At 46.1% G+C, this 21,916-nt stretch overlaps 1 protein-coding gene across 1 annotated transcript in view; it reads left to right on the top strand.

Annotated features, from left to right (window-relative positions):
• Positions 1-21,770, top strand: part of LOC100119970 (discoidin domain-containing receptor 2) — an 87,742-nt gene extending 65,972 nt beyond the window's left edge. Inside the window, exons 5-17 of the mRNA XM_008214130.4 lie at positions 567-714; positions 11,945-12,109; positions 12,393-12,526; positions 13,374-13,584; positions 13,930-14,064; positions 15,294-15,469; positions 16,494-16,761; positions 18,264-18,583; positions 18,703-18,840; positions 19,233-19,591; positions 19,680-19,914; positions 19,990-20,139; positions 20,233-21,770. Of these exons, the coding sequence (XP_008212352.1) occupies positions 567-714; positions 11,945-12,109; positions 12,393-12,526; positions 13,374-13,584; positions 13,930-14,064; positions 15,294-15,469; positions 16,494-16,761; positions 18,264-18,583; positions 18,703-18,840; positions 19,233-19,591; positions 19,680-19,914; positions 19,990-20,139; positions 20,233-20,382 (2,589 nt within the window). The 3' untranslated portion in view covers positions 20,383-21,770. The remainder of the gene's footprint in view (positions 1-566; positions 715-11,944; positions 12,110-12,392; positions 12,527-13,373; positions 13,585-13,929; positions 14,065-15,293; positions 15,470-16,493; positions 16,762-18,263; positions 18,584-18,702; positions 18,841-19,232; positions 19,592-19,679; positions 19,915-19,989; positions 20,140-20,232) is intronic.
• Positions 21,771-21,916: the final 146 nt, after the last annotated feature.

Below are 21,916 nucleotides of genomic sequence, written 5' to 3'. Positions count from 1 at the left end.
AAAGCGCGCAGACACACGCGCAATCTGAAAAAAAAAACTTAATCCCGCGTGCCAGACAGCGCGAAGAAAAAAGCGTCTCTATCTTTCTGCCCTTTGACGAAGAAAGCGTCTAAAACTCGCACGCGCGCTCAAGAAAAAAGCCCTGAATTCCAGCAAGAGAGCAAAGTTGCGCAAATTTGCACAAGCCTCTTTCTCTCTTTCGAGAATCATCGAGTCCCTCGCGCTTCTCTCGAGCGTCGCGCGCAGGCTGCACGACGACACTTGGAAGCAGCAGCAGAAGCTCGTTTTCTCTCGAGGCGCGAAGAACACGCCGAGGGTTTAATGACCGGCGGGGAGAAAAGCTGCAAGTTTCTGAAATTGCCATAACTAACGCGGAAGCGCACATGCGTCTTTTTCGTTTTGCTTTGTACAAAAGCGAGTAATATGATCAGAAAAACAATGAAATCAGTAGAAAAAGGCCGGATAAGACGAGAATCGCCCTCAAGGCAACCACTAAACTGTCCAGAAGAGACGCCCCTGTACAAAGCCAAGACATTGTCTCTAAACTCCTCGTCTTGTCTTTGCAGGTCCTGGCGGGCAACGTCGATACGTCGACGGTGGTGTCGCGCGAGCTGATCCCGGCAATCTTCGCGACGCAGCTACGCCTACTGCCGCACTCGGTACACAAGCGCACCGTCTGCCTTCGCGTCGAGCTCAAAGGCTGCCAGGATCTCAGTGAGTATATATATATACATATGTATAAATCTCCTTGTATATATGCGTGTGTGCACGCGCGTCTCCGCGTACATATTATGCAGTAGAGGGCTGGTAGAGAAGGCGCCGTAATGTCGGGGGTGTTTGTCTTGACTCTCGCGAAAAAGGTGTAATTAGTTTCGAGATTAATTTCGGAGAAGTTGGAATTTTTCATCGCGTTTATTTTCTCTCTCTCTCTCTCTCTCTCTCTCTCTCTTTCTCTCTTTTCTGGCCTGCAGGTCTCGGTGTAATTAATTTTTAGAATTGCTCCGCGGTTTCTTTGTATTTCGCTGCAGCTGCGTTGAAGATTTAATGAGCCCCTTTTAACGGGAATTCATGCGAACGATGGATGCAGCTGGGATGTAGAGGCGAAAATTCGACGTATTCGAAAATCGAACGATCTATAATTTTTCTGTCGAAATATTCGTTTAACGCAATTAAGCGGTCCTGCACGCCAATGAACATTGATACGGACCGATGGCTAATTTTGCAATTATAAAACGTTAAATATACGCATGAATATTAATACGATCACATATTTAACGCTGATCACCGGAGCTTTATCCCCTAATGCACCCGATGCTCTGCCAAAAATCTCTATCCATATCGCAACATCTCTCTTTAAAAAACCACTTCCCATACCCAGCTCACCCATTAAACATAGCACCAAAAAAAATCAAGCAGTCCTATCCCATCCACCCACGCAATCTGCACACACTTCGTCATTTCGTACGTTTCCCGAAGCGTTTTTCCCGTCGTGAAATTTTCATCGCGCGCGCGAGCAAAGGCGTCGTCGAGAGCCCGCGGGACGCGTCACGCGCAAGCCCTCGAGGATCGGATGAGCCAGGGCTACAGCGTGTACGTCAGTTTCGAGTGATTTCTCGCACGGACTCGCGATTCTTTTACTCCCGAGCGTCTGCTGATGCTGCTGCAGAGTCGGTCGGGTCGAGATTCGCCAGAGTCACGCACTCGCTGACGCGTTGCACGAGTCGTTCGAGAAACAGCGCTGGAAGGTTTTTCGGCTGAGATTTTTCGCGATGAATGAACTTTGTTGTGGTTTCTTTTTTTTAGTATATTGTGATTTGTGTCGAATTAGATGAATGAGATCCGCGTGAATATTAAAGATATGAGAGGGATTCGATTTGTAATGCTAAACGATCTATAAAATAATTCACTCATTAAAAGTTCTAAAATAATCGATGATTCAACGATAATATCCAAACAACGTAACAAACAGAAGCCTACAACACGATTTCCATCCAGAACAGCAACAAAAAGCGAACTCCGAACGCGCGCAATCAAAACCTGCGACCGGGAAAAAGCTCATTTCCAAAAGTCAGGTGCCTTATTCGTCGTCTCTTCGCTCGATTTTCCCAGCGCGGCTCGAAAAATCCCGAACGCGCTAAAATAACTGCGCGCCACCTCGTCGAAGGGACGTATAAAAGAAAAAAGAACGGGGAAACGCTTACCTATACTTTATATGCGCGCTGGAGTGAAATCCGATTTCCCGCGTCTGTGTACTCGCGAGATAAGTTCGCTCTAATTCCAAAGCGACGCTACTCCACTGCCCCCGGAAAATCCCATTAGCGCAAGCTCGATGCATTAGAGAACACATGACTTTGCTATTATTTATCCAAACTGTTTTTCCATCAATAAAATAAGGACAATTGATGAAGCGCTCGACTGAAAAATCGATTCGAGAGAACTTCTTCTTTACAGCGCAATTATAACCGGGATGAGTTATACGTGAAAACGCGGCGAACTTGAGACGTAAATTCCGCGGAATCGAAGCAATCGGACGACTCTTTTATCCGTCTCTCTCTCTCTCTCTCTCTCTCTCTCTCTCTCTCTCTCTCTCTCTTTGCGGCAAAGCTAGCGATTTAAAGGGAGCATCGCGCCATTATAATAATTTCCCGCCGCGCGCGACGTCGATACACATATATACCGACTTTCCGAACAAAAGAGGCGGCACAGTTTCGACGAGCTGCCGCGGAAAAGTCGCGCGATACTCTCCTTTTAACGAGCTCGCGATGTGCCCCTTTGTGCGTGCGAGAGAAACGCGCGGAGGGTTTTGTTGCTGCGGTCGAGAGTGGCTGTTGTTGTTTTTCGGAATAAACGACGGGTTCTTTCGAAATGGAGCCGTGTTTGATACCCATTGAGTGATTGGTTTTCGCACGGTGAAGTGGAACTCTCTGGTATCGTTTATTTTTCAACAACTTTTTATCGAAAAGTAATATTTATTTCCAAGGAGCTCGAACGAGCTTTTGTCCGTTACCCGCGTGAATGAAAATAAACCAGGCGGTAAGAGAGCACACGCGGTCTGACCCGAGCGAGTACGTCACTACTGATTAAACATGAGTACAGCCGCGTTTAAAAATCCAGGAAAAGAGTCGCTCGAAGAAAAAAACGGCTCTCCATAATTCTCGCGAGCACAGTAGAGTCCATTATACACAGGGGGGAGCGACGAAAAAGAAAAAAATAGACATAACACCGTTCAGCGGAGCGGTATTATATGATAAACTTTAATTGGAATCCGTCGCGCAAGTTTCTCCCGGCGCTGAAATATCCATTCCGGCGCGCGCGCGCTGGCGCAGCCCATATATTCCAACTAAACGCTGCGACAGAAGCCTCTCCCTGGCATTATCAACGTTAATTATAAAATATAATTGGTCAATACTTCTTTAACGAGCAGCTGCGCGATGTTTATGTCCTTAATTCGAGCAAGCGGGAGAAAGAAGATTTAAAAAGGAAGAAGCAGCAGCAGCACCAGGCTATTTCTCATTCCTTTCGACTAATCTTTGATTTTCTTCCGGCTTTGCGCGTCCGGCTTTAATTGCAGCGCTTCTCGAGACGTCTCGGTGAGCTCGATGAATGGACGCGTATTTATTTCGCTTCTGAGAAAAGCGAAAGTATTCAGCCTATTTGGATAGGGATAGAAGAGTGCTAAACGTTATAGTACCGAGAGACTTGTTATGTCGTTATCTCTGCGGGGGTGTTGTCGGTGCTTCGGATTGACAGATTTATTTCGAGCGGTCGATCGGGTGATTGTCCGCTATAATCGAGTGCGACGATTCGTTTAAGCGTTTAATCCCTGACTCTGGGGGTTTATTATGCAAATTTGAATTTAAAATGCACGCCTTGCTCAAATATCGTTAACGTTTGTCAATGCGAAATACGACGAATGCAATAGGTTGTGAATTTTGAATTGCGGAATATATGTAGAGGCTTTTTCTTAAAATTTAAATCGAAGCGCTTTTATTCGAAGGATACGTATCCGACGATAAAAATAATGCTCCGACTAATCACCGAAGATATCCCCGGTGAATTATACAACAAGATTCGAGAGCAGCGATAAAAAAACCGTTACTGAATAAACCTCTGATTATCCATTATCCCTATTTTTAGCTCACTCGAACCTCCTCCAAATATAATTAACTCTTTTTCGGATTCGCCACCTATCGAAGCAAAAAAAAAATTATACTCTGACGTCGATTATCGTTAAATATCAAGTGATGCTCTCGAACGAGGTACATCCACACACACACACACACACACACACACACACACACACACACATACACACACACATACACACAGAGAGTCGATCGATTATTTCTGCTCGGCTGGTTTTTATTTTTCACCTGCGCGCGTGCGAAACTCTACTCCTTCCTTCTCCCGACCTCTTTCTCTCATTTTATCCCAGAGCTGCTGCTGCTGCAGCTGACGAAATAAAAGAAGAGCGAGAGAGAGAGAGAGAGACAGAGAGAGAGAGAGAGAGGTCGGAAAAAATAAAGTCAGCGCGCGTGCGAGTCGCTGCAGTTTAAAATAACCGGAATAGCATCGGGCTCGCGCGGATTTTCCGCTGAGATATAGGAAGAAGCTATGGCAAAAGGGGAGGATGGTGTCGGCAGAAGTTAGAGAGAGAAATGGCAGGGTAAATTGGATTTTTTGAACGTCATTATTTATTCTTCGCGCTCTCCCGGCCTTCGAGCTCTCTCGCCTTGATGTTTACGCGTTGAATTATGACAACGTTCGGCGCTTCATAATAGAATGGCAGTGGTGAATATCGCCGAACGGAAAATACGCCGGATAATAGAGCTATAGCGTATAAATTACAACTCGCAAGCGAGCGAGCGAGAACTAATTACCCGCGGAAATTTTAATTCGGCCCCGAGCGAAAAATTCATCCAAAGCTAATTTGACGTCTCATCCAAACATCCCGCTAATTACTCCTGAACATGCTTGGCGAACACAAAAAAAAATAAAGCAGCATCTCCCCCGACGGCGCTGGAGCCGCGCGTATATCAATCATAATAATTAGCCCTATCGCCAGCAATCAATGCCTCGCGCGCTCTAATCAATTCATTCGGGCGAGGAATCGATTCCACGAGCGCGCGCGCACACACATCGAGGGGGAGAAGAGAGCGTTCGAGGCCTCAATTATTCAGCAGCCAAGTGCGCGTGCGCGAGCTTGAAGCGTTAAACGGGGTAGCGGAGCCATTAATTCGTCATTAATCTGTCGCGAGCTGCAGCAGGACGATAGATTTTTCCGCAACGATTCGAGGTAATCATTTAGAGAGGACGCGTTCTTATTCGAAAGTTTCGTCGCCGCAGTCGTGCAGGCGTAGGTATACATGAATTTCCGATGAGCGAACGCGAAGCTCGGATTATCACGCGTAGGTAGAGAGAGAAGCTTTCGATGCAATCTAGCTTTATTTCGGAAAATTTATGAATGAATTTATTTCCCGAGATACACGCTGACGGGCTGCATATTGCGTCGACAAAGCGGAAACGCAAAAAATGTACCGCCTCAAAGAAGAATCTCCCCCTTCCGCGCGCTTTGTGTAATATCGAGAAAAATCGATAAGCGCGCCAAGTAGAAATAAGCCAATATGGTCAGATGCGCCGCGGTAGCTCTCTCGGATCGTCGGTTTTCGAATTACCTTCGAAATTCGCGGAATAACTTACCCGGTTCCGCATGTAATTTTAATTAAAATTTCATCTCCGAGTATGCCTAGTATAGAGTCGCTTTGATAGAGCGAAAAAACAGCGCAGCTTTGAACCACCCCGTCCATAACTCGAAAAGCCGTCTTGTCCCACATTCGCTGCCGACGAGTGCATTTAAAACCCACTACCGCAGAAGCAGTAGTCCGAAAAGTACCATCTCCTCCTCCTCGTCCGCTGGCACATACCGCAGTCAAAGCCAACACCCGCTGAATCAAACCCCATCCCATTTGCATAATGATTTCCCTACCCCACTGCTCCTAATACAGCCGGCCACAATCGAAGCCGCACGCGAAGGATCGATGCTTCGGAGGAAAAACGAGCGAGCGAAAAAGCAAAGGAGAGAGAGAGAGAGAGAGAGAGAGAGTGAGAGAGAGAAGGAAACAAAGGTCTGGAGTGCGCTCAGTGACACGAGAGCTTTCGCGCCATAAGAAGCATTCGGAGCGAGATCGCTGGGCGGGAATGGCAGATTTATGGAGGTCGCGCACGGCATCTGGCTGAAACACGCTCTTAAAGCCACTCGCTCGCTTTCTCTTTACGCGAGTCCCAGTAGTAGTGTGCGCGTGTGTGTGTGTGAGTGCGTGTGTGTGTGTGTGTGTGTGTGTGTGTGTGTGTGTGTGTGTGTTTGGAGAGAAGGAATCGAGGAGGAACTTATTTATTGGCTCTGAGCCTGCTGTGTGGGTATTTTTTGGCTGTATTAACGTGGGATTCCTGCGATGATTGGGTCGGCGAACGCTATTTCGTTAGGAGTGCGTAAGGAGCAACTCCGAAACTGCTTTACCGACTACGTAATTGCGTTCGTTGATGAGCTGCGTTGTTTGATTCGTCGGATAGTAACGTGGTTATGAATTTGCTTTTTCTTTTTTGCACTAAACAAGCTCGTAAAAGCTCCTCTAAATTTTTCTAAAAACTCTTGAATACCAACTAGAAGTGTTTGCTAATCATAACAATTCCCACTCCGCAAAAGCCTCGCACATCTCCGACCGCTTAAACGATGATCCTCAAATAATAGCTCAGAGCCAACAAAAAACACTTGGCGGCACTCGCTAATTAAAGTAACAACCGCAATCCAAAAGACAAAAGTCGAGCACGACGCTCACCGCAGTTAAAAATGCAACAAAAAGCTCTCTCTCGGCTGGTAAACAAAGCGCAGCTGCGCGCTCGCAAGAGAGAAAAAAAACGGCAACGCGTGAAAATAGAACGCGACGATTACTCGCCGACACAATCGACGCGTTACACGCACGCTTACCGCGCCCTTATTAATTGGCGCTTTTCCTCCGCCCCCGCCCCCTCCCGAAAGCACACTCACTTGCTATCTCAGATCTCCGAGAGCTTTTTGCTGCCGCCGCACGCCGACGTGTTTGTTCTGGACGTCGACGTGCGTTTTATCTCTGCCGAGCTTTTTTTGCTTGTTTGCCGTAGCTTTTCTCGTTAGAGCTTCGAAGATTGTATTTTTAGCTCCGCGATTTTTCGGACGACCTCTACTGCGCCTCGCGAAATAATGAACGCTCGCAGCCTGCGTGTGAGTAATTGTTGGATTTTTATGTCGTGAGCTGCTCTAGGTGACCTTTGGATTCTCGAATCGAGTTCGCGGGAATATTCGAAAGGAGCTTTTCATCGGATTCTTATAGATTCTGCTCTCGACTTATTGGAATATTTTCTCGTCCCTCTCTCTCTCTCTCTCTCTCTCTCTCTCTCTCTCTCTCTCTCTCTTGCGCGAGCGTTCTTTTTTTAATCAGCTTTTCACTCGGAGGAGGGAAAATCTTCTTCGGGAAAAGTTATCCTTGACTTTCGAGCTTTGTTACAAGCTGTAGTATAACACCAGGCACAGTTCGAGAGTTGAAATCTCGACTTTTCGCGTTAAAGAGATAAACGAAAACTTGAGCGGCGAGTTTTTTTCCCTCCCCAAAGAAAAGATTAATAATCCAGCCTAGCCCTGTCATCCGGAATAATGAATTTTGACTTTATTAAATTCACGCCGCCCTTTGTGCTCTCCAACTTTTTGTATTTATCTTCGTTCAAGTTTCACCTCCGAATATTTATGAATTTAAAATTTCGCGTTTAAAATATCAATTGCACTGCGCAGCGGCTTATAATTTAATTTATATCTTTAATTTAATTAACTCGTGAATAAGCCTGCAGAATGAAAACGTTGTAATTAAGCTCCACGTGTAAAATATTATTTACTTAATTTAAAAATGGCAAAAATAAAATACTTTTCGCATAATATTTACATTTTCCCTTTACGAACGTTTTTGTTGGTGAATAAAAATTGAAATGCCAAATTATGCCAATACTACTTCGAAAATTCGCCCTAATAAGGCCCCCAACAACAGCGATCCCCATCCCCTGGGCCCAGTATCTCATAACCAGCATCCATCCCAACGTAGTTCCTCACTCTCCCGAGATCAGCGAACACGAAGCTGTACTCGTCGCGCAAAGCGCGTCACGGCCAAGCGGCCAAGTAGCCCACGGATTAATTCATACGACAGAGAGGGAGAGAGGGAACCCGGGCCTCCGGGGTTACATTGACCTAAACGGCCGTCGCGTGACGCATTACGCCGCGGCGTAAAATATCGAGTGCACCTACTTCGAGGCTCGATACAAGCCCCCTTCCGTGGATTGTGCAGTACAAGACGATTCTCGTTTTCAATTTTTAAATTTTGTTGGAAAGAGAGCTTCCCGCAAAACTTAAGAAGAATTTGATAAACAAATATAAGAGAGTAGAAGAGACTGCGTAAGAATGTGCACAGAAAAGCTCGTCATTCCGGTGGTTGTAAAATGAAAATAGTTTTCATTTATACACACCGAGAGCAAAAAATCCGGTGCTACCTCTCTTTGTCCAGCTTTAACTTCTCATTTTACGCCCCCGGCTCTCATTCTTCTCAAACGTGACATTTTTCTTAAGACTCACGAACTTGTAAATATTTCCACTTCCTGGAACTGCTGACGACTCTTTGCTCGGGCTTATGCACCAGAATAGCGGGTATTATTCGACTTACTCGCTACTCTCGATGGGATTCACTTTTATCCGTTTGCGTATCGAGAAGCTTCAAAGCTTTTGCGGGAAAATGCGAAGTATGTGAAAACGAGCTTGAAATTTGTCTATTAATTCAGCAATTTCGTAACCGTGAAAAACTCGAGCAGCGCGAGTACTCAGTGAAAAAGAATGTACGAGAGGTAATCTGGCGAGAACAATGGCGTAAAATAAAATGAAAACTGAAGAGTGTTCTTTTGTGCCTCAATAAAGTCAAGAAATACAAGATTGAACTTTATGAACGAGGTCAAGCCCGTTTCCGCGCCGCGTACATTCCCGCGTCTTACCAGCCCTGGCTTTATCTACTTCCTCGCACACAAACTTACTTCGTTGCGTCGATCGGAATTCGTAAGACCTCTATGCTTCCATACCGTATGTCACTAAAATTGATTACTCCTATACAAACTTCGAAACTGTATTGCCAGCATTGCGCTTTCTTCGTCCTTCGCACGAGCCGCTGTAAACCTAAAAAAACACGAGGGTCAATTTTTAAATCTCCGCGGATTATTAACGGAAAGCTGCGTAAACTTTGCGCGCTCGAAGATCGATTCGCTTTTCATTTCTCCTATCTCTCTCTCTCTCTCTCTCTCTCTCTCTCTCTCTCTCTCTCTCTCTCTCTCTCTCTCTCTTTCTCTCTCTCTCTCTTTCCGTTGAAACAATGCCCTCGAGGCCGTAGCTGAAGATCATTTCAGCCGCTTCGTCGTCCTGGAGTTTCATTTTGTTCCGCGGGAACAATATACTCTTGACAAGTGGAGGGCGAAAATTAATTTGCCGCTGCAAGAGAAAGAGAAAGAGAGAGAAAGCGCGCGCGAGTACAATTGTCGGTTAAACCTCGTCACTTGTATTCGCTCGGCTGATTATCCATTTTGCAGAGAGGCGTGTGCGTGCGTTGGCCGAAAAGACGCGTTGCCCGAAAACAATGTCGTGTAACCGAAAATCCCGGCTGGATTGTCCTTTCGCGTTTGAAATATTTCAGGCAACATTTACATTCAGTCTCGGTTTAAAATTCCCGCCTGATGCGCTTGCGCGGGAAAACATTCTTCGATTTGTAATTCCTGATGGCTTTTGTTGGAACTTTTTAGTGCTACAGGGATGCATATCTGTCAACAATTAAACCACACCCGTTTAAAACTCCAATAACTGCCTTCAACCAAAGTCCACTTCCTCCCCTCCAAAAAAAAAAAGAAAACGAAAAAAAATCTAAATTACTTCACTCCCGCTAATTACCCCGTCGAAATCCATTCAAATTATACCTCCCGCGCGCATCCACTTTAATTATACGCCGTTGGGCGAATAAACGAGAAATTGAACTTTATCGTTGCAATACACACACCGCAGAAGAAGCAGCAGCAGCAACGCATTGTCGCGCGATTTATCGCGCGCGAGCGCGGCAAAAGCTCCTCCGTTTTATTCCCAACCACGCGCGCGGGCTAAATGAAACAGCGCCGCCGCCTCCTGCGCCATGGGTATAATAAAGGCTGATAAACGAAAAAAAAACAAGAATATCCCGCGACTAACGCATATACGTAGACACATAGCCATAGAGCGGCTAAAAAGCTCTCGGCGTTATTATCCCCCTGTCGAGGCAATGAAAAGGTCACGGAAACGAAAATCAATATACGACGTAGTCACACAATTGAACTCGTTTTTTAATAACCGAGAGAAAGAGAGAAAACCTCACCGCAGCACATTGTCTGCTGGAGAGTCGCCCCGGGAGAGTCACGTAGCTCGGCTTGAATAAGGAAGCGCGAGTGGTTTGTTATTCTTTTTGATTCTCTTCGCTTAGGAGAACGTCGTCGTCGTTCTAATAAAACGACGACGGCCCGTTGTAATAATGTCTTCGTCCTACTCCCTCTCTCTCTCTCTCTCTCTCTCTCTCTCTCTTTCTCTCTCTCTCCTTCTCCCTTTCCTGCTCCTTATAGCTTCGTATATATAATTCCTTTCTCTCGGTCCCAGCGACGACGACTTTTCTTTTTCTTAATCTTCGTCCCACCCCTCTCCTCGAGCGCGCGCGCGTGGCTGACAAGATAAGCTCGGACGCTTAAACGTACTTTCCGGAAATGCGAGTAGCGGCTCGAACGCGCAAGCTTTGTAGAGGAAAGGTCGAGCCGGCGTGCTTGAGACGGGTATCGCGACGAGGATTCTAAAGTGTTTGCCGACACCGGCTTGTCGTTATATTAGAGTTGTCGCTAGTCGTCGCGAGACTGGGAGCTTGCGAGCTTTCGAAGAGTTCTCGCCGAACCGAAATTCAAATGTGACACTTTTTCGAGTTTGAATGTCCCGCCGAAACTGCGTCGTATACGTTCGAAATAGTACACAGTTATACGTATATAACTATGCAGAACTTGATATAGTGCACTGTTACACAGTAGGGCGGACTATAACGCATTACACTCCGGATATATATTCGAAAAGTTACAGCCGCATCCGCGGCGCGCAGGCACGACCATCGATGTAAATTTGCGGTCAATATCTTCCCAATCAAATATCGATTATCGAACCGTAATTAATTTCCCCCGCACACGAGATATTTAAACGTATCCGCACACACACGCACACACACACACATGCCGAGCCGCGGTCTTTACGGTTATTGCAAAACGCGTTAATAATCGGGGGCACAGCTAGAAAATAGATCCCTATCGAGCAACATTATGCACTGCAGCTCTTTCGCCCATCCATAAAAGTGGTTGTTAAATAAATAACGAGAGACGCTTGTACATTGTTATCGTTGCAGCAATAAACTATACGATATTGGGAGCGCAGCTCGCGTAACAACGCGGAATCAAGTGCATCGACGTGTGTGTATAATTGCGATTTAATAAATTAGCGTGAAAGAATAAACGCGAAAGCTTCGCGGAAAAGTACAGAGAGGCGAGAATTTTAATAGGTCGAATTATTAAGCGCGAAAAAGCTTCCAGGAAAAGTAAGTGTACCGATGTTAATGGGTTGTCTGGATTAGCAGAATCGAATTAGTAGAATTCTCATTCTCTCGAATGACACAATTACGCGACATTTCCAACAGCCCGATCCTCTAAATGTTTAACCCTTCGATCCCCTGACCCGAACGACATGAACCATCATCTTTCATCACAGCGTCGATCGGATCAAAGCCGAACAATTCAGGACACAAATATAAGCTTCAAAGGACGTCGTGTGTCTCTGTCGCAGGTGGTGTGGTGAGCTACACGATTCCCGAGTCGCCGGTCGCGGAGCTGAACGACACGTCGTACGACGGTGTACGCGAGTACGGTGTCCTGTCGGCTGGCCTTGGCCGGCTGATCGATGGCGAGACCGGCGCCGACAATTACAAGCAGGACATCGCCGACGGAAAAGGTGAGTTTTATTACGCTGTCCACGTCTTATAAGTTCATCTTATTTTCATCGAGCAACAGCCCGTGTGTCGTACTATATCGATCACGCGCGATCCGCATTCGGAGTTATGACTGTGGAATGAAATTCGATTCCACGTGTGTGTAGCGGCTGTTTATTAATTTATGTATTATCGAGTGGCTTGAAAAATTGACGATTAGCTGCGATGAAGCGTTTTGTTTATTAACGAGAATTTTTTATTGGGACGAAAGGAGCTTTGGTTATTTAAGATTCACGTTGCTCGCAGGTACCGGATGGGTGGCCTGGATGCGCGACAGCTTTTCAGACAAATACGTCGAGCTGACGTTCCACTTCGATGGCATAAGAATTTTCGATGCCGTGCACATCTACACTAACAACTATTTCACGCGGGATGTTCAGGTAAAGTTTCATCGCAGACGACTTTCCTCTACGATATATACACACGGAGAAAAAGGGCGTCGTTTTCAATTTTCAAACATTATACCCCTTCGAGCTGAAATAACAGCAACGTCGACAAATATTCGTCTTGTTCGTTTAACGAGAATCGACAAGTCGGCGAGTGCTCGTCGAATAATAGAATTGATAAAACATGACCCAGTTCAAACAATGATTACATCGACACATCGTTAAATATACAAAATGTGTCATTGTCACTCTCGACGAATTTCCAGTGGTTGGCGGGTCCGCGTATACGCCGCCAGATCAATATATAAATTTTACATGTATTCCCTGGCATCGCCATATTTCACGCATAGAAATGCCGCCGACGGTTTCAAATAATCAATTGCGAATCCAACGAGCCAAATGCAGCGGCGCATATTATAAATGTATTAAATTCGAAAAGCTTTCGAACTTTCGGAACGGATTATCAAATATTAAATATGGATTAAGCCCTGCGCTCGCTCGCTTGGTTTGTGTATATCAGTTTGTCAATATTTATTTTAAATCGCTGCGGTCTACGTGTAGAGTATATCCCGACACGATGGCCCAGATTAACGAGGCGAATCGGCGAGAACGGAATTATGGACGTTGAATAGTTGCTGAAAGCTTTTCCTCGATTTTCGTCCGGTATTTAATAGATCCTGCCCTCGCCCGTTTGAATATTTTGCTCGTCGGTTTCATACCGCTCGAAATTAATTATCGTTGACGCTATACGGAGCTTTCGGAAATCGAGCGCGAATTTATTTACGATCAAAAAGGAGCTTTCACGGAATGCAGAGAGGAAAAGCAATTTTCCTTCCAACAGGTATTCGCCAAGGCGGAAGTGTGGTTCAGTAGCAGCGGTAAGATCGATGAGGCGGAGGAGCCCCTCTCCTACACCTACATACCGGACACGAACCTGGAGAACGCGCGCAACGTCTCCATCGCGCTGCACGGCCGACAGGGTAAAGTGCTCAGGTTCCGGCTCTACTTCGCCGCCCGCTGGATCATCATCTCCGAGGTTACCTTCGATTCCTGTGAGTATATTTATAAGTACCTGCATACGGACCTACATGTATGTGAAATGACGGATTTCCTTTTCACGGCCGTGCGCATGATGAGTGCGATGCGCTGAAATGTGGCATTATTTCGTGCGAGGTATAATGGCAGGGATAAGGAGATGTCGAGGAAAAGGCCAATTAATTGTGTAGAAAATTCGGAGCATAAAAATCAGAAAAAAATACCATACCTCACACACACACGCGCGTCCTAAAAGACGAAGAGCTGCACTACCTTCCATATCTCTCGTCCGCAAGCTCAAGCTCCTGCCGAGGACGTGGAAACTTGGAAATTTCCTAAATCAACAATTATCTGATTCACAGGGAATCCGTACGCAAACGCGACGGAAGAGACGGCGTCCGAAATCAGTAACGAGGACGGCAGCGGCGTCGAGACTGATAACGTCCTCGTCGCAACCGGTCCGGTCAACCACGATGCGGATCTCAACTTACAAACGAGTACGTATACATACATATATCTATCTACGCGTCAACGTGCAGTGTGCTTGCAATCAAACTCGGCGCAAAGTGCGAGCAAACAGCCGAGAAATCGTGACGAATAATAGCAGAAAGCTTCCGAGCGCCGTCTGTCGCATAATGCCGTCCAACGTCGCTTCTTTTCTTGTCGATCGTCCCGCACCGCAACTTCAAGTTTTCAGCGGAAAGTGGGACAGGAGAGCTTTATGATTGTCGCGCGCGGATGTCGGCGTAAACAATTAGCCGGATTAAGTGCTGCGCCGCGCGGAGGAAAGTTTAAAGCGGGGAACTGGGTTATATACCGAGCGAGCTGGGCGGCAAGAGGAAACAAGAGGGATTTTTCCGTGGGCCGAGAGGGAGAAAGCATCAGCTGTCTAATTATGAGAGTCGGAAGGGTTGACACTGATGCGCTTTTGGCAGGCTTGTAGGAGCTGTAATTAATTAGTCGGTTGTAAGACAAACGCTCTCGTTTGGGGATTCGCTGCGCTGGGCTGTTTCCTCAGCTTCGAAGTTTCGAAAAATATAGTCCGCTCTGATTATCACGTAACGCAATTAAGCAGCGAACTGCAACAGCGTAGTCGCGGTCGGGTTTAATTTTTTGAAAAACGCAATTCGAATCTCTACTCGCGCGCTTGTAAAATTCAGCCGGGAAATCGCATCAAGCTCCAGAGCACTCGCAAAACAAAAATATGTCACACACTCCGCGAAAGAGAAAACAGTCACGAACAGCGATAAAACGACACGGTCTAATTAGCCGTCCCCGCTATTCCGCGAAATATTCATACTACGCGGCGGTATCTCCTCCCGCCCAGCGAAAAATCCCCGAATAGGCTCTGTCGCGGCACTTGAAGCCGGAAAAATAGAGCTATCGCGATGCCCCTTTATTTCTCCCTCCCTCTCTCTCTCTCTCTCTCTCTCTGCACCGATAGTGAATTTTAAAAATGTACGACTATGACGCCGAGCTTTAAAGCTCCTAGCGCGTGAATCAAGTTTTGCGCGCGCTTAATCAACCGCGGACTATGTGTACGTGCGACGCTCTCTCCCTCGACAATTTTTCTAGCCGCCCTCGGCGATTTGTCCGTCTTTGTTTACCCGAGTGTTTTATTGTTCACTCGTGGGACGCGAGTATAGTGGTGACGATGATTATGAAAGATAATCTTTCTCTCTTCGATTGTATAACGTATACATGTCGTCTGCGTTTTGTCGTACAGTCACAGCGAGGGAAGAAGGCCAGGAATACGTGGAGGTGCTAATTGGAGTACTGACAGCGATAACTCTGCTTCTGCTGCTTGTTTTTATCATAATTCTCCTGCTGAGCAGACGGCAGAAGCTGCAAAGTTCGCCTACGGTACTGAAGAATCCCTTCGGCTTCGCTATAAACATGAAGGTAAGCTGTTGCCCATTAGCATCTCGCTATTAATTAGCGGGAGGCTAATTATTTACGTTTTTAAAGATTCTGGCGGGGAGTTAATTAAATCGCATAATTTCCGACGCCCCCGGCTGCTCTCAACGATTATTTAATGTATACAATTTAACGAAGCAATTATAGAGTTACGGGTATTATATTGTGTGCAAATTTCGTTGACGTTTCGCATAGCTCAATTATTATTCGAAGCTTGAAAAAAGAATCTGTATACTCTTGAAACGCACAGATTCGCAGTTCGCATAATCTCTTGCCAAATGGTCAGCCACCAAGCCAGACGACGAGGCCATAGAAAACTTTCCTCTCCCTAACGTCCAATACATTTTGTACGAGGTCGCATCAAGGAGGCGATTTGCATCGTTTTTGCCGTCTATAGCCCCCGTCTCGCGTACACACGACGTCGCCGCGCATTCAGCGGCTCTTTTATCGAGTCGCCCCCTCCGGCCACGTAAGTCTCGTCCCTCACAAAGAAATCTGAATATTCGATACGGCGAGCTCCTCCGCCGTGGATTTACCTTTTTTTTCATACTTTGGCGTGTTTTTAATGAAAAAAAGCACTTATCGGACTGGGCTCGTGAAAATATGGGAGTTGATATCTGCTTGAATTCGGGGCATCGAAGTTTAATGCTTCGAGTAAAAATTTAAGAGAAAAGAAAAATTTAATATGCTATTTTTGAATATTCCGATCTCGTGCAGCTACGAAAACAAAAACAAACTAGATTATTTTTTTACGCTGATGCAAATGACATACAAATGAAGATTATAAGCGAATTTGCGCAAGGCAAAAAATAAGTTTAATTAAATATTTCTTTTACAATAAAGACAAAAGCTTATAAGCTGGGCATCTTTTAAATGACAAATAATATCAATTTAATTAAATTTAAAACATTCAAAATCAGTCATAAATAAAATCCCACCACATACCAAACCACTTGCAAAACCACCTCCCCATTTGCCCAACGACTACTAACGAGGCTCGTACCTCCAGGGTTTCCTGCTGAATCTGGCGCCGGGTAGAATGTTGAACGACAGCGGCCGCGACTCGCCGGATTTGGATGACGAGGAGGAGCCCGACGGGCCGGACGAGGAGGAGGAGGAGGACGTCGACGTCGAGCTCGACGGTCTCGACGACGGCGCGGCCAACCTTGTACCACCGGACGACCTCAGCATGCGCGAATCCCTCACTACGGAACACTTCAATTCGCCGCTCGTCGAGTCCCAGTACAAGTCCACCTACGCCATCGTCGCTAATACCGGTGAGGCTTATATTTCTTTTAATTTTCAAATCGATTCAATTTTCCCAGCTTTGTCAAATGCCATCCAGTAAGCAGTCTGCGTCAGAGAGTTTACGATTACGCACGAGCGTACAAAGGGACGAAGCGATAATTCAATTATCCGGACGATCTCGCAGTGATTATTTAACTGATCTCTCCTCGCGAGTGCTCTCGACACTGTTACGCGAGCGATGACGCTTGGAATTTTGTTGTCACCGGCACACGGACTCCTCGACGAGAGCGCGCGACGCTCGGAATTTGTTTAATCGATGTATTGAGTGCCACGCAGCACTTGATTAATTCTGTTTGGAAACGGAGGAGCCACGCGGAATTTATGTGGCCAGGCGACGAGTGCTGATTTCAATTAAACTTTCGACGTATTCACTCTGCGTGCGAATCGAACGATTATTGATGCCGCTGTCACCGGAGTTCTGCCTGTTGCTGAAAGAGAGAAAGACGCGCGGCGTCTCGTTGAGCCGATTATTTTTGCGATGTTAAAAAGAAAATTTATCAGGAGTAACTCACGAGCGAAGCTCGCAACGTCCACCATAGCGCGATCATCCCTCCGTGAGCGTAAAAGCTCGCTATAAACAGCGCGTAATGAAGGCCCTAAATCAAGCTTTCGAAAAGACTCAGCAGCCCGAACACAATCGTAAATCCAACGCCGGTGACTACAACTCCGAGCTGTCCGCAAAAATATACGCACACGCCGAGTTTATTCGAGCCGTCATACATGCCTCTCGCCCTCGAGCTAATAAATTCACGCGCAACAACCTGCGACAAGTGCTAAACTGAAGAAAGAACTGCCGACGGACGCGCAGGGGCCTCGTAAAATATAAAGGATGCCGTGACCGGGTCAACTGGCTGTACATATATAGCGCACGAGCATATACGCACTAACGATTCATTTATGCAGACGGTAAAATTGAATACTCTTTGAAAATGCAAAGCGAGAGGAGTAGAATATCGAGCGACGCGTTTACGTTCGCGAGGTGCAAGTCGGCCAGGCTTGATACTTGTTCTCTCGAAAAGCTGTAACTGCCGGAAATTCGTATACGCGTTATTGTAATTAACAAGATTTTAGCAAATTTTTAATCATATATGAATATTGTTCTCATCGCGCTCATACTGCACGCAGGACGGATTAATTAACAGTTAATTAACTATCGCGTTGTTTGTTGAGATTCCCTTTGAATATGTAATCGCGCAACGTTTGCGTTTAATCAAAGAATAAAAGCGCAAACGCGCATTCGATAATGTAAGCTCTTCTAATTTCATGGCAAATCAGAAACATTCTAAATCACGCATCTACGCGCCTGTATCGCTTTCACGCACATGATCGTTCGACATTATATTATATAATTGAATCCAATAACGACTGACGCATTATATTCGAGCGTATAGTCAATAATTACTTCAATTAATTCGTATCGTCGAGCGATAGTCAATGCAAAATTCAAATCCCGATACGTTCTCCCCTACAGACAGCCCTAGTCGAGAGCTTCAGCAGCGACGGGAGGAGCTTCGCTCGAGCAAGAGCTTCGAGAAGGGCTACAACAGCGGCAGTTCTCGTCAGCAGGACTCTTGCAGCCTGACCCTGGCCGGTTCCAGTCGCTCCTGTTCGCCGGTGAGCTCGGCTCACTACTCGCCCTCGACTCGGCACTCGCAGCATTACAGGACCTTACAGGGCCACACGGCGAGACTCGGAACTGCCAGTCGGGAACAGCAGCAGCAGCAGCAGCAGAGGGAACCTGACTACGCGCACGTCACGCGCTGGAACACCGCGCCGAAGGAGAAGCATAAGGTGAACAAAAGCGGCGAATTTTATCAAGTCGCACGCGTGTACACAGCCAGTATATAGAACATATATAGTCCCAAGCGGAATTCCCAATGATTCACACGCGCGAATTGCTCCGCTTGCAGGTACCAGCACCGCTAGTCAAATGGAACATCGCGCCGAGCATGGGCAAGCCTTACAAATGCAAGGAGATAGAGCCCGCCAACATACCCGGACAGTGTCTGCACACAATGGAGAAACTTGGTTCCGGTCATATCGGCGAGGTGAGCGGCTTCGACTACCTATATGAGATAAAGCCGCGAATTCCAGACGGAAAGGAGGGGATATATATATATATATATATATGTGTGTGTGTGTGGGGGGGGGGAACTTTTCGACGCTTTGAAATTAGCCGAAACTTGCGCGAGGGGCTGATCAATATGATTTCGGGCGGAGGGTCGCGAGGAGGGCTTTGAAGAGCCAGGGGTATTTGCGCGAGATATGGAGATTATACCGACGATGGGATGGTACGAATGTCGGAAGGTTCCTCGATCTTGGGAGAGCTGGTATGCATTAATTTGGAACGACGAATTCCGGCGCGCGGCTCGAACCGAAATTGCAACGGCGCGTTATTCCTGGAAATAATTTCCAATAAAATTCATCAAAAATTCCGCAGGTGATAGTCTGCGCGGTCCTAGGCCTGCCGGAGCCTGCAATCTCGAGCAAGTTCGGCACGAACGGCAGCAATCCCCTGAGGCTGGCCGTCGCGAGGATACCCAACGTCCCGTGCCACCACGGTTATCCCGAGGAGAGCGCGGAAGAGACCAACGAAGCTCTCCGGGAAGTTCGCTTCCTCGCGACTCTCACCGATCCGAACCTCGCGCGAGTCCTCGGCCTCGTCTGCGACGTCGCCGAGACTTCGCGACCCTGGACCATCATCGAGTACACCGAGCTCGGCGACCTGGCCCACTACCTGCAGTACAGCGAGCCACTCGTCGGCACGCAGAGACCCAACTGCAGCCTCAATTTCATCAGGTTGGCATTTTTTTTTTTTTTTTTTTTTTTTTTACTCTGATGTCGATCGCGAACGTCTTGTTTGATGCTCTGCGCTTTGGTCGTATAGTCAAAACTGCCTGCTGTACATGGGCACGCAGATAGCCTCGGCGATGCGTTACCTGGAGTCGAAGAACCTGGTGCACAAGGACCTGGCCGCGAGGAACTGTCTGCTCGGCAGGTGCTACAGCGTCAAAGTGACGGACATCGCCATGTGCAGCGATCTCTACAAGAAGGACTACAGCGACATTGGTGGGAGACCGCCTGCGCCCATCAGGTGGATGCCGTGGGAGAGCATACTTCTGGTAAGATTATTGGAATAGCAAAACTAACAATAGAGAAATTAAGAATTCACTCAATATATGTTTTTTCGTTTCCAGGACAGATTCACCTGCGCCAGTACAGTTTGGTCATTCGCCGTGACCCTCTGGGAAGTGATGAGCTTCGCCCGAGAAAAGCCATTCCAGCACCTCACGAACGAGCAGGTCATACAAAACGCGGAGCTCATGTATTACGGTGGTGAACTGCAAGTAAGTACTTATTACGCGACGTTTATACCCGCGGTGAGAATTTCAAAATCTCTTATACAACGACGATTTTTCTTCTTCGCCCCCGAAACAAAGGTCCTCCTGCCGAAACCGATGATGTGCCCAGAAGACGTCTACAAGGTCATGTGCTCGTGCTGGAAGAGAGACGAATCCGTGCGACCGAGCTTCAGGGAGATTTACGCGTTCCTCAAGAATGTTACGGCGGACTACCGACCCGGAGCATAATCATAGAAGACTGTGATAAACTTTGAACGATGTGAGAATTAAATGATTCGCTGATTATAGAACCTGCGTCGCGTTGCGTGTCATATACGGAGATTCGAGATAGCGACGACACTGAGAATCATACAGGCGATGTGTATTATTATTACATTGTAATACATACAAGCGATTCGTACACTGCCTACGAGAGTCGAGAGACGAGCTACGGACTCCGGGCTCTCGATCCTGCAACCGTACAATCGTTAAGTTTATATACATAAGCGCGCGAAATATTTTGAAAGCCGGCAAACTAGCAAAGCTGCATATGTGTATCCGCGTATGTGTGTGGATTTTGCGCATGTCGGGCGAGAAACGCGTTTTGAGACTTGATGATAGCACCTTACGTTGTTTTCTTTTATTTGTAAGTATAAACGAGAATCAAGTGTATTCGGGTTAAAGATTTTGGTTCGCTTTGAAATTTTCGGAAATTCAAAAAGCCCGGCGCGTTCGCGAGCCGCGTAATGCGATGCGTGTGAATTTAAGGCTGTCGACGCTTAGAATCGTAGGGACTTCGAGTGCGAAAAAATGTGTCGCGAAATGTACAGTATACTGGTATATATCGTAACGAAATAATGTGTACATCTATGCTTCTAAAAAATACAGGTACTGAGACTCCTTGTAAATATGAACATACTGGTTTAAAATAACACACGAGCATAGGTTATGGTTATTCACTGTTCACGAAAGTTACCCTACTAATGAGTAAACTTGTATACTATATCATCGTGATGAGAATAATCCAAGTTATCTCGGAGTGTGTGAGTAAAGGACGTTCTCTTTTTTTCTTTTTTGTTCTTTGAACTCAATCGAATAGAGTAGCTGAAAATGTAGGAAAATCAAGAGTGCGAGAGACGTTTTATATGAAAAGAACGCAATAATATTTTTGTTTCTGGGATAATATATAGAGCCGCTACGAGTATAAGGCAACGTAAAGTCGACGAGCTAATAAGGTACTTATCTTTGGAAGAGCTGTACTACATTCCGAAGTTAAATATAATTGTAAATAATACGAATTCGTTAGCTTTAATAGAGCGAAATTTCATTGTTCTATTGATTCACAATGTATAGCCGTGTACGCGTGCTATGACTGAACCCAAAAATTGATTAGATTCTTCATCTGGATAATGGTATTGTTATCTGCAAAGTATTGGATCAACTTTTATTTGGTACCAGAGTAGTTTTACGCAAAAAGGTATTGCAGAGGTATTCACAGTGTATATTGATTTTATACATTCTTCAATATAGTGGTCCATGACTAAGTGCATATCGCAAAATTATGTTATGCGGCGATGGTTGAGCTTCAACAACTGTATGAATAAAGTTTAGATAATAAAAGACGTCGTATATTGTTATTTATATTTATAATTTGACCACAGACCTGCATCGTAATCACTGCTTTTAAAAAATTCTCATAATTTGTTATAATATGCTCATACTTTTTTAAACGTGCAAAATATAGTTAAAAACGTTTATGAAGATTCTTGAAAAAACGTCTTGT

The sequence above is a fragment of the Nasonia vitripennis genome, chromosome 1 (assembly GCF_009193385.2).
Source record: "Nasonia vitripennis strain AsymCx chromosome 1, Nvit_psr_1.1, whole genome shotgun sequence".
Taxonomy (NCBI): domain Eukaryota; kingdom Metazoa; phylum Arthropoda; class Insecta; order Hymenoptera; family Pteromalidae; genus Nasonia; species Nasonia vitripennis.
The sequence above is the reverse complement of the archived record's forward strand: the minus strand, read 5'-3'. Positions and strand labels throughout refer to the sequence as shown.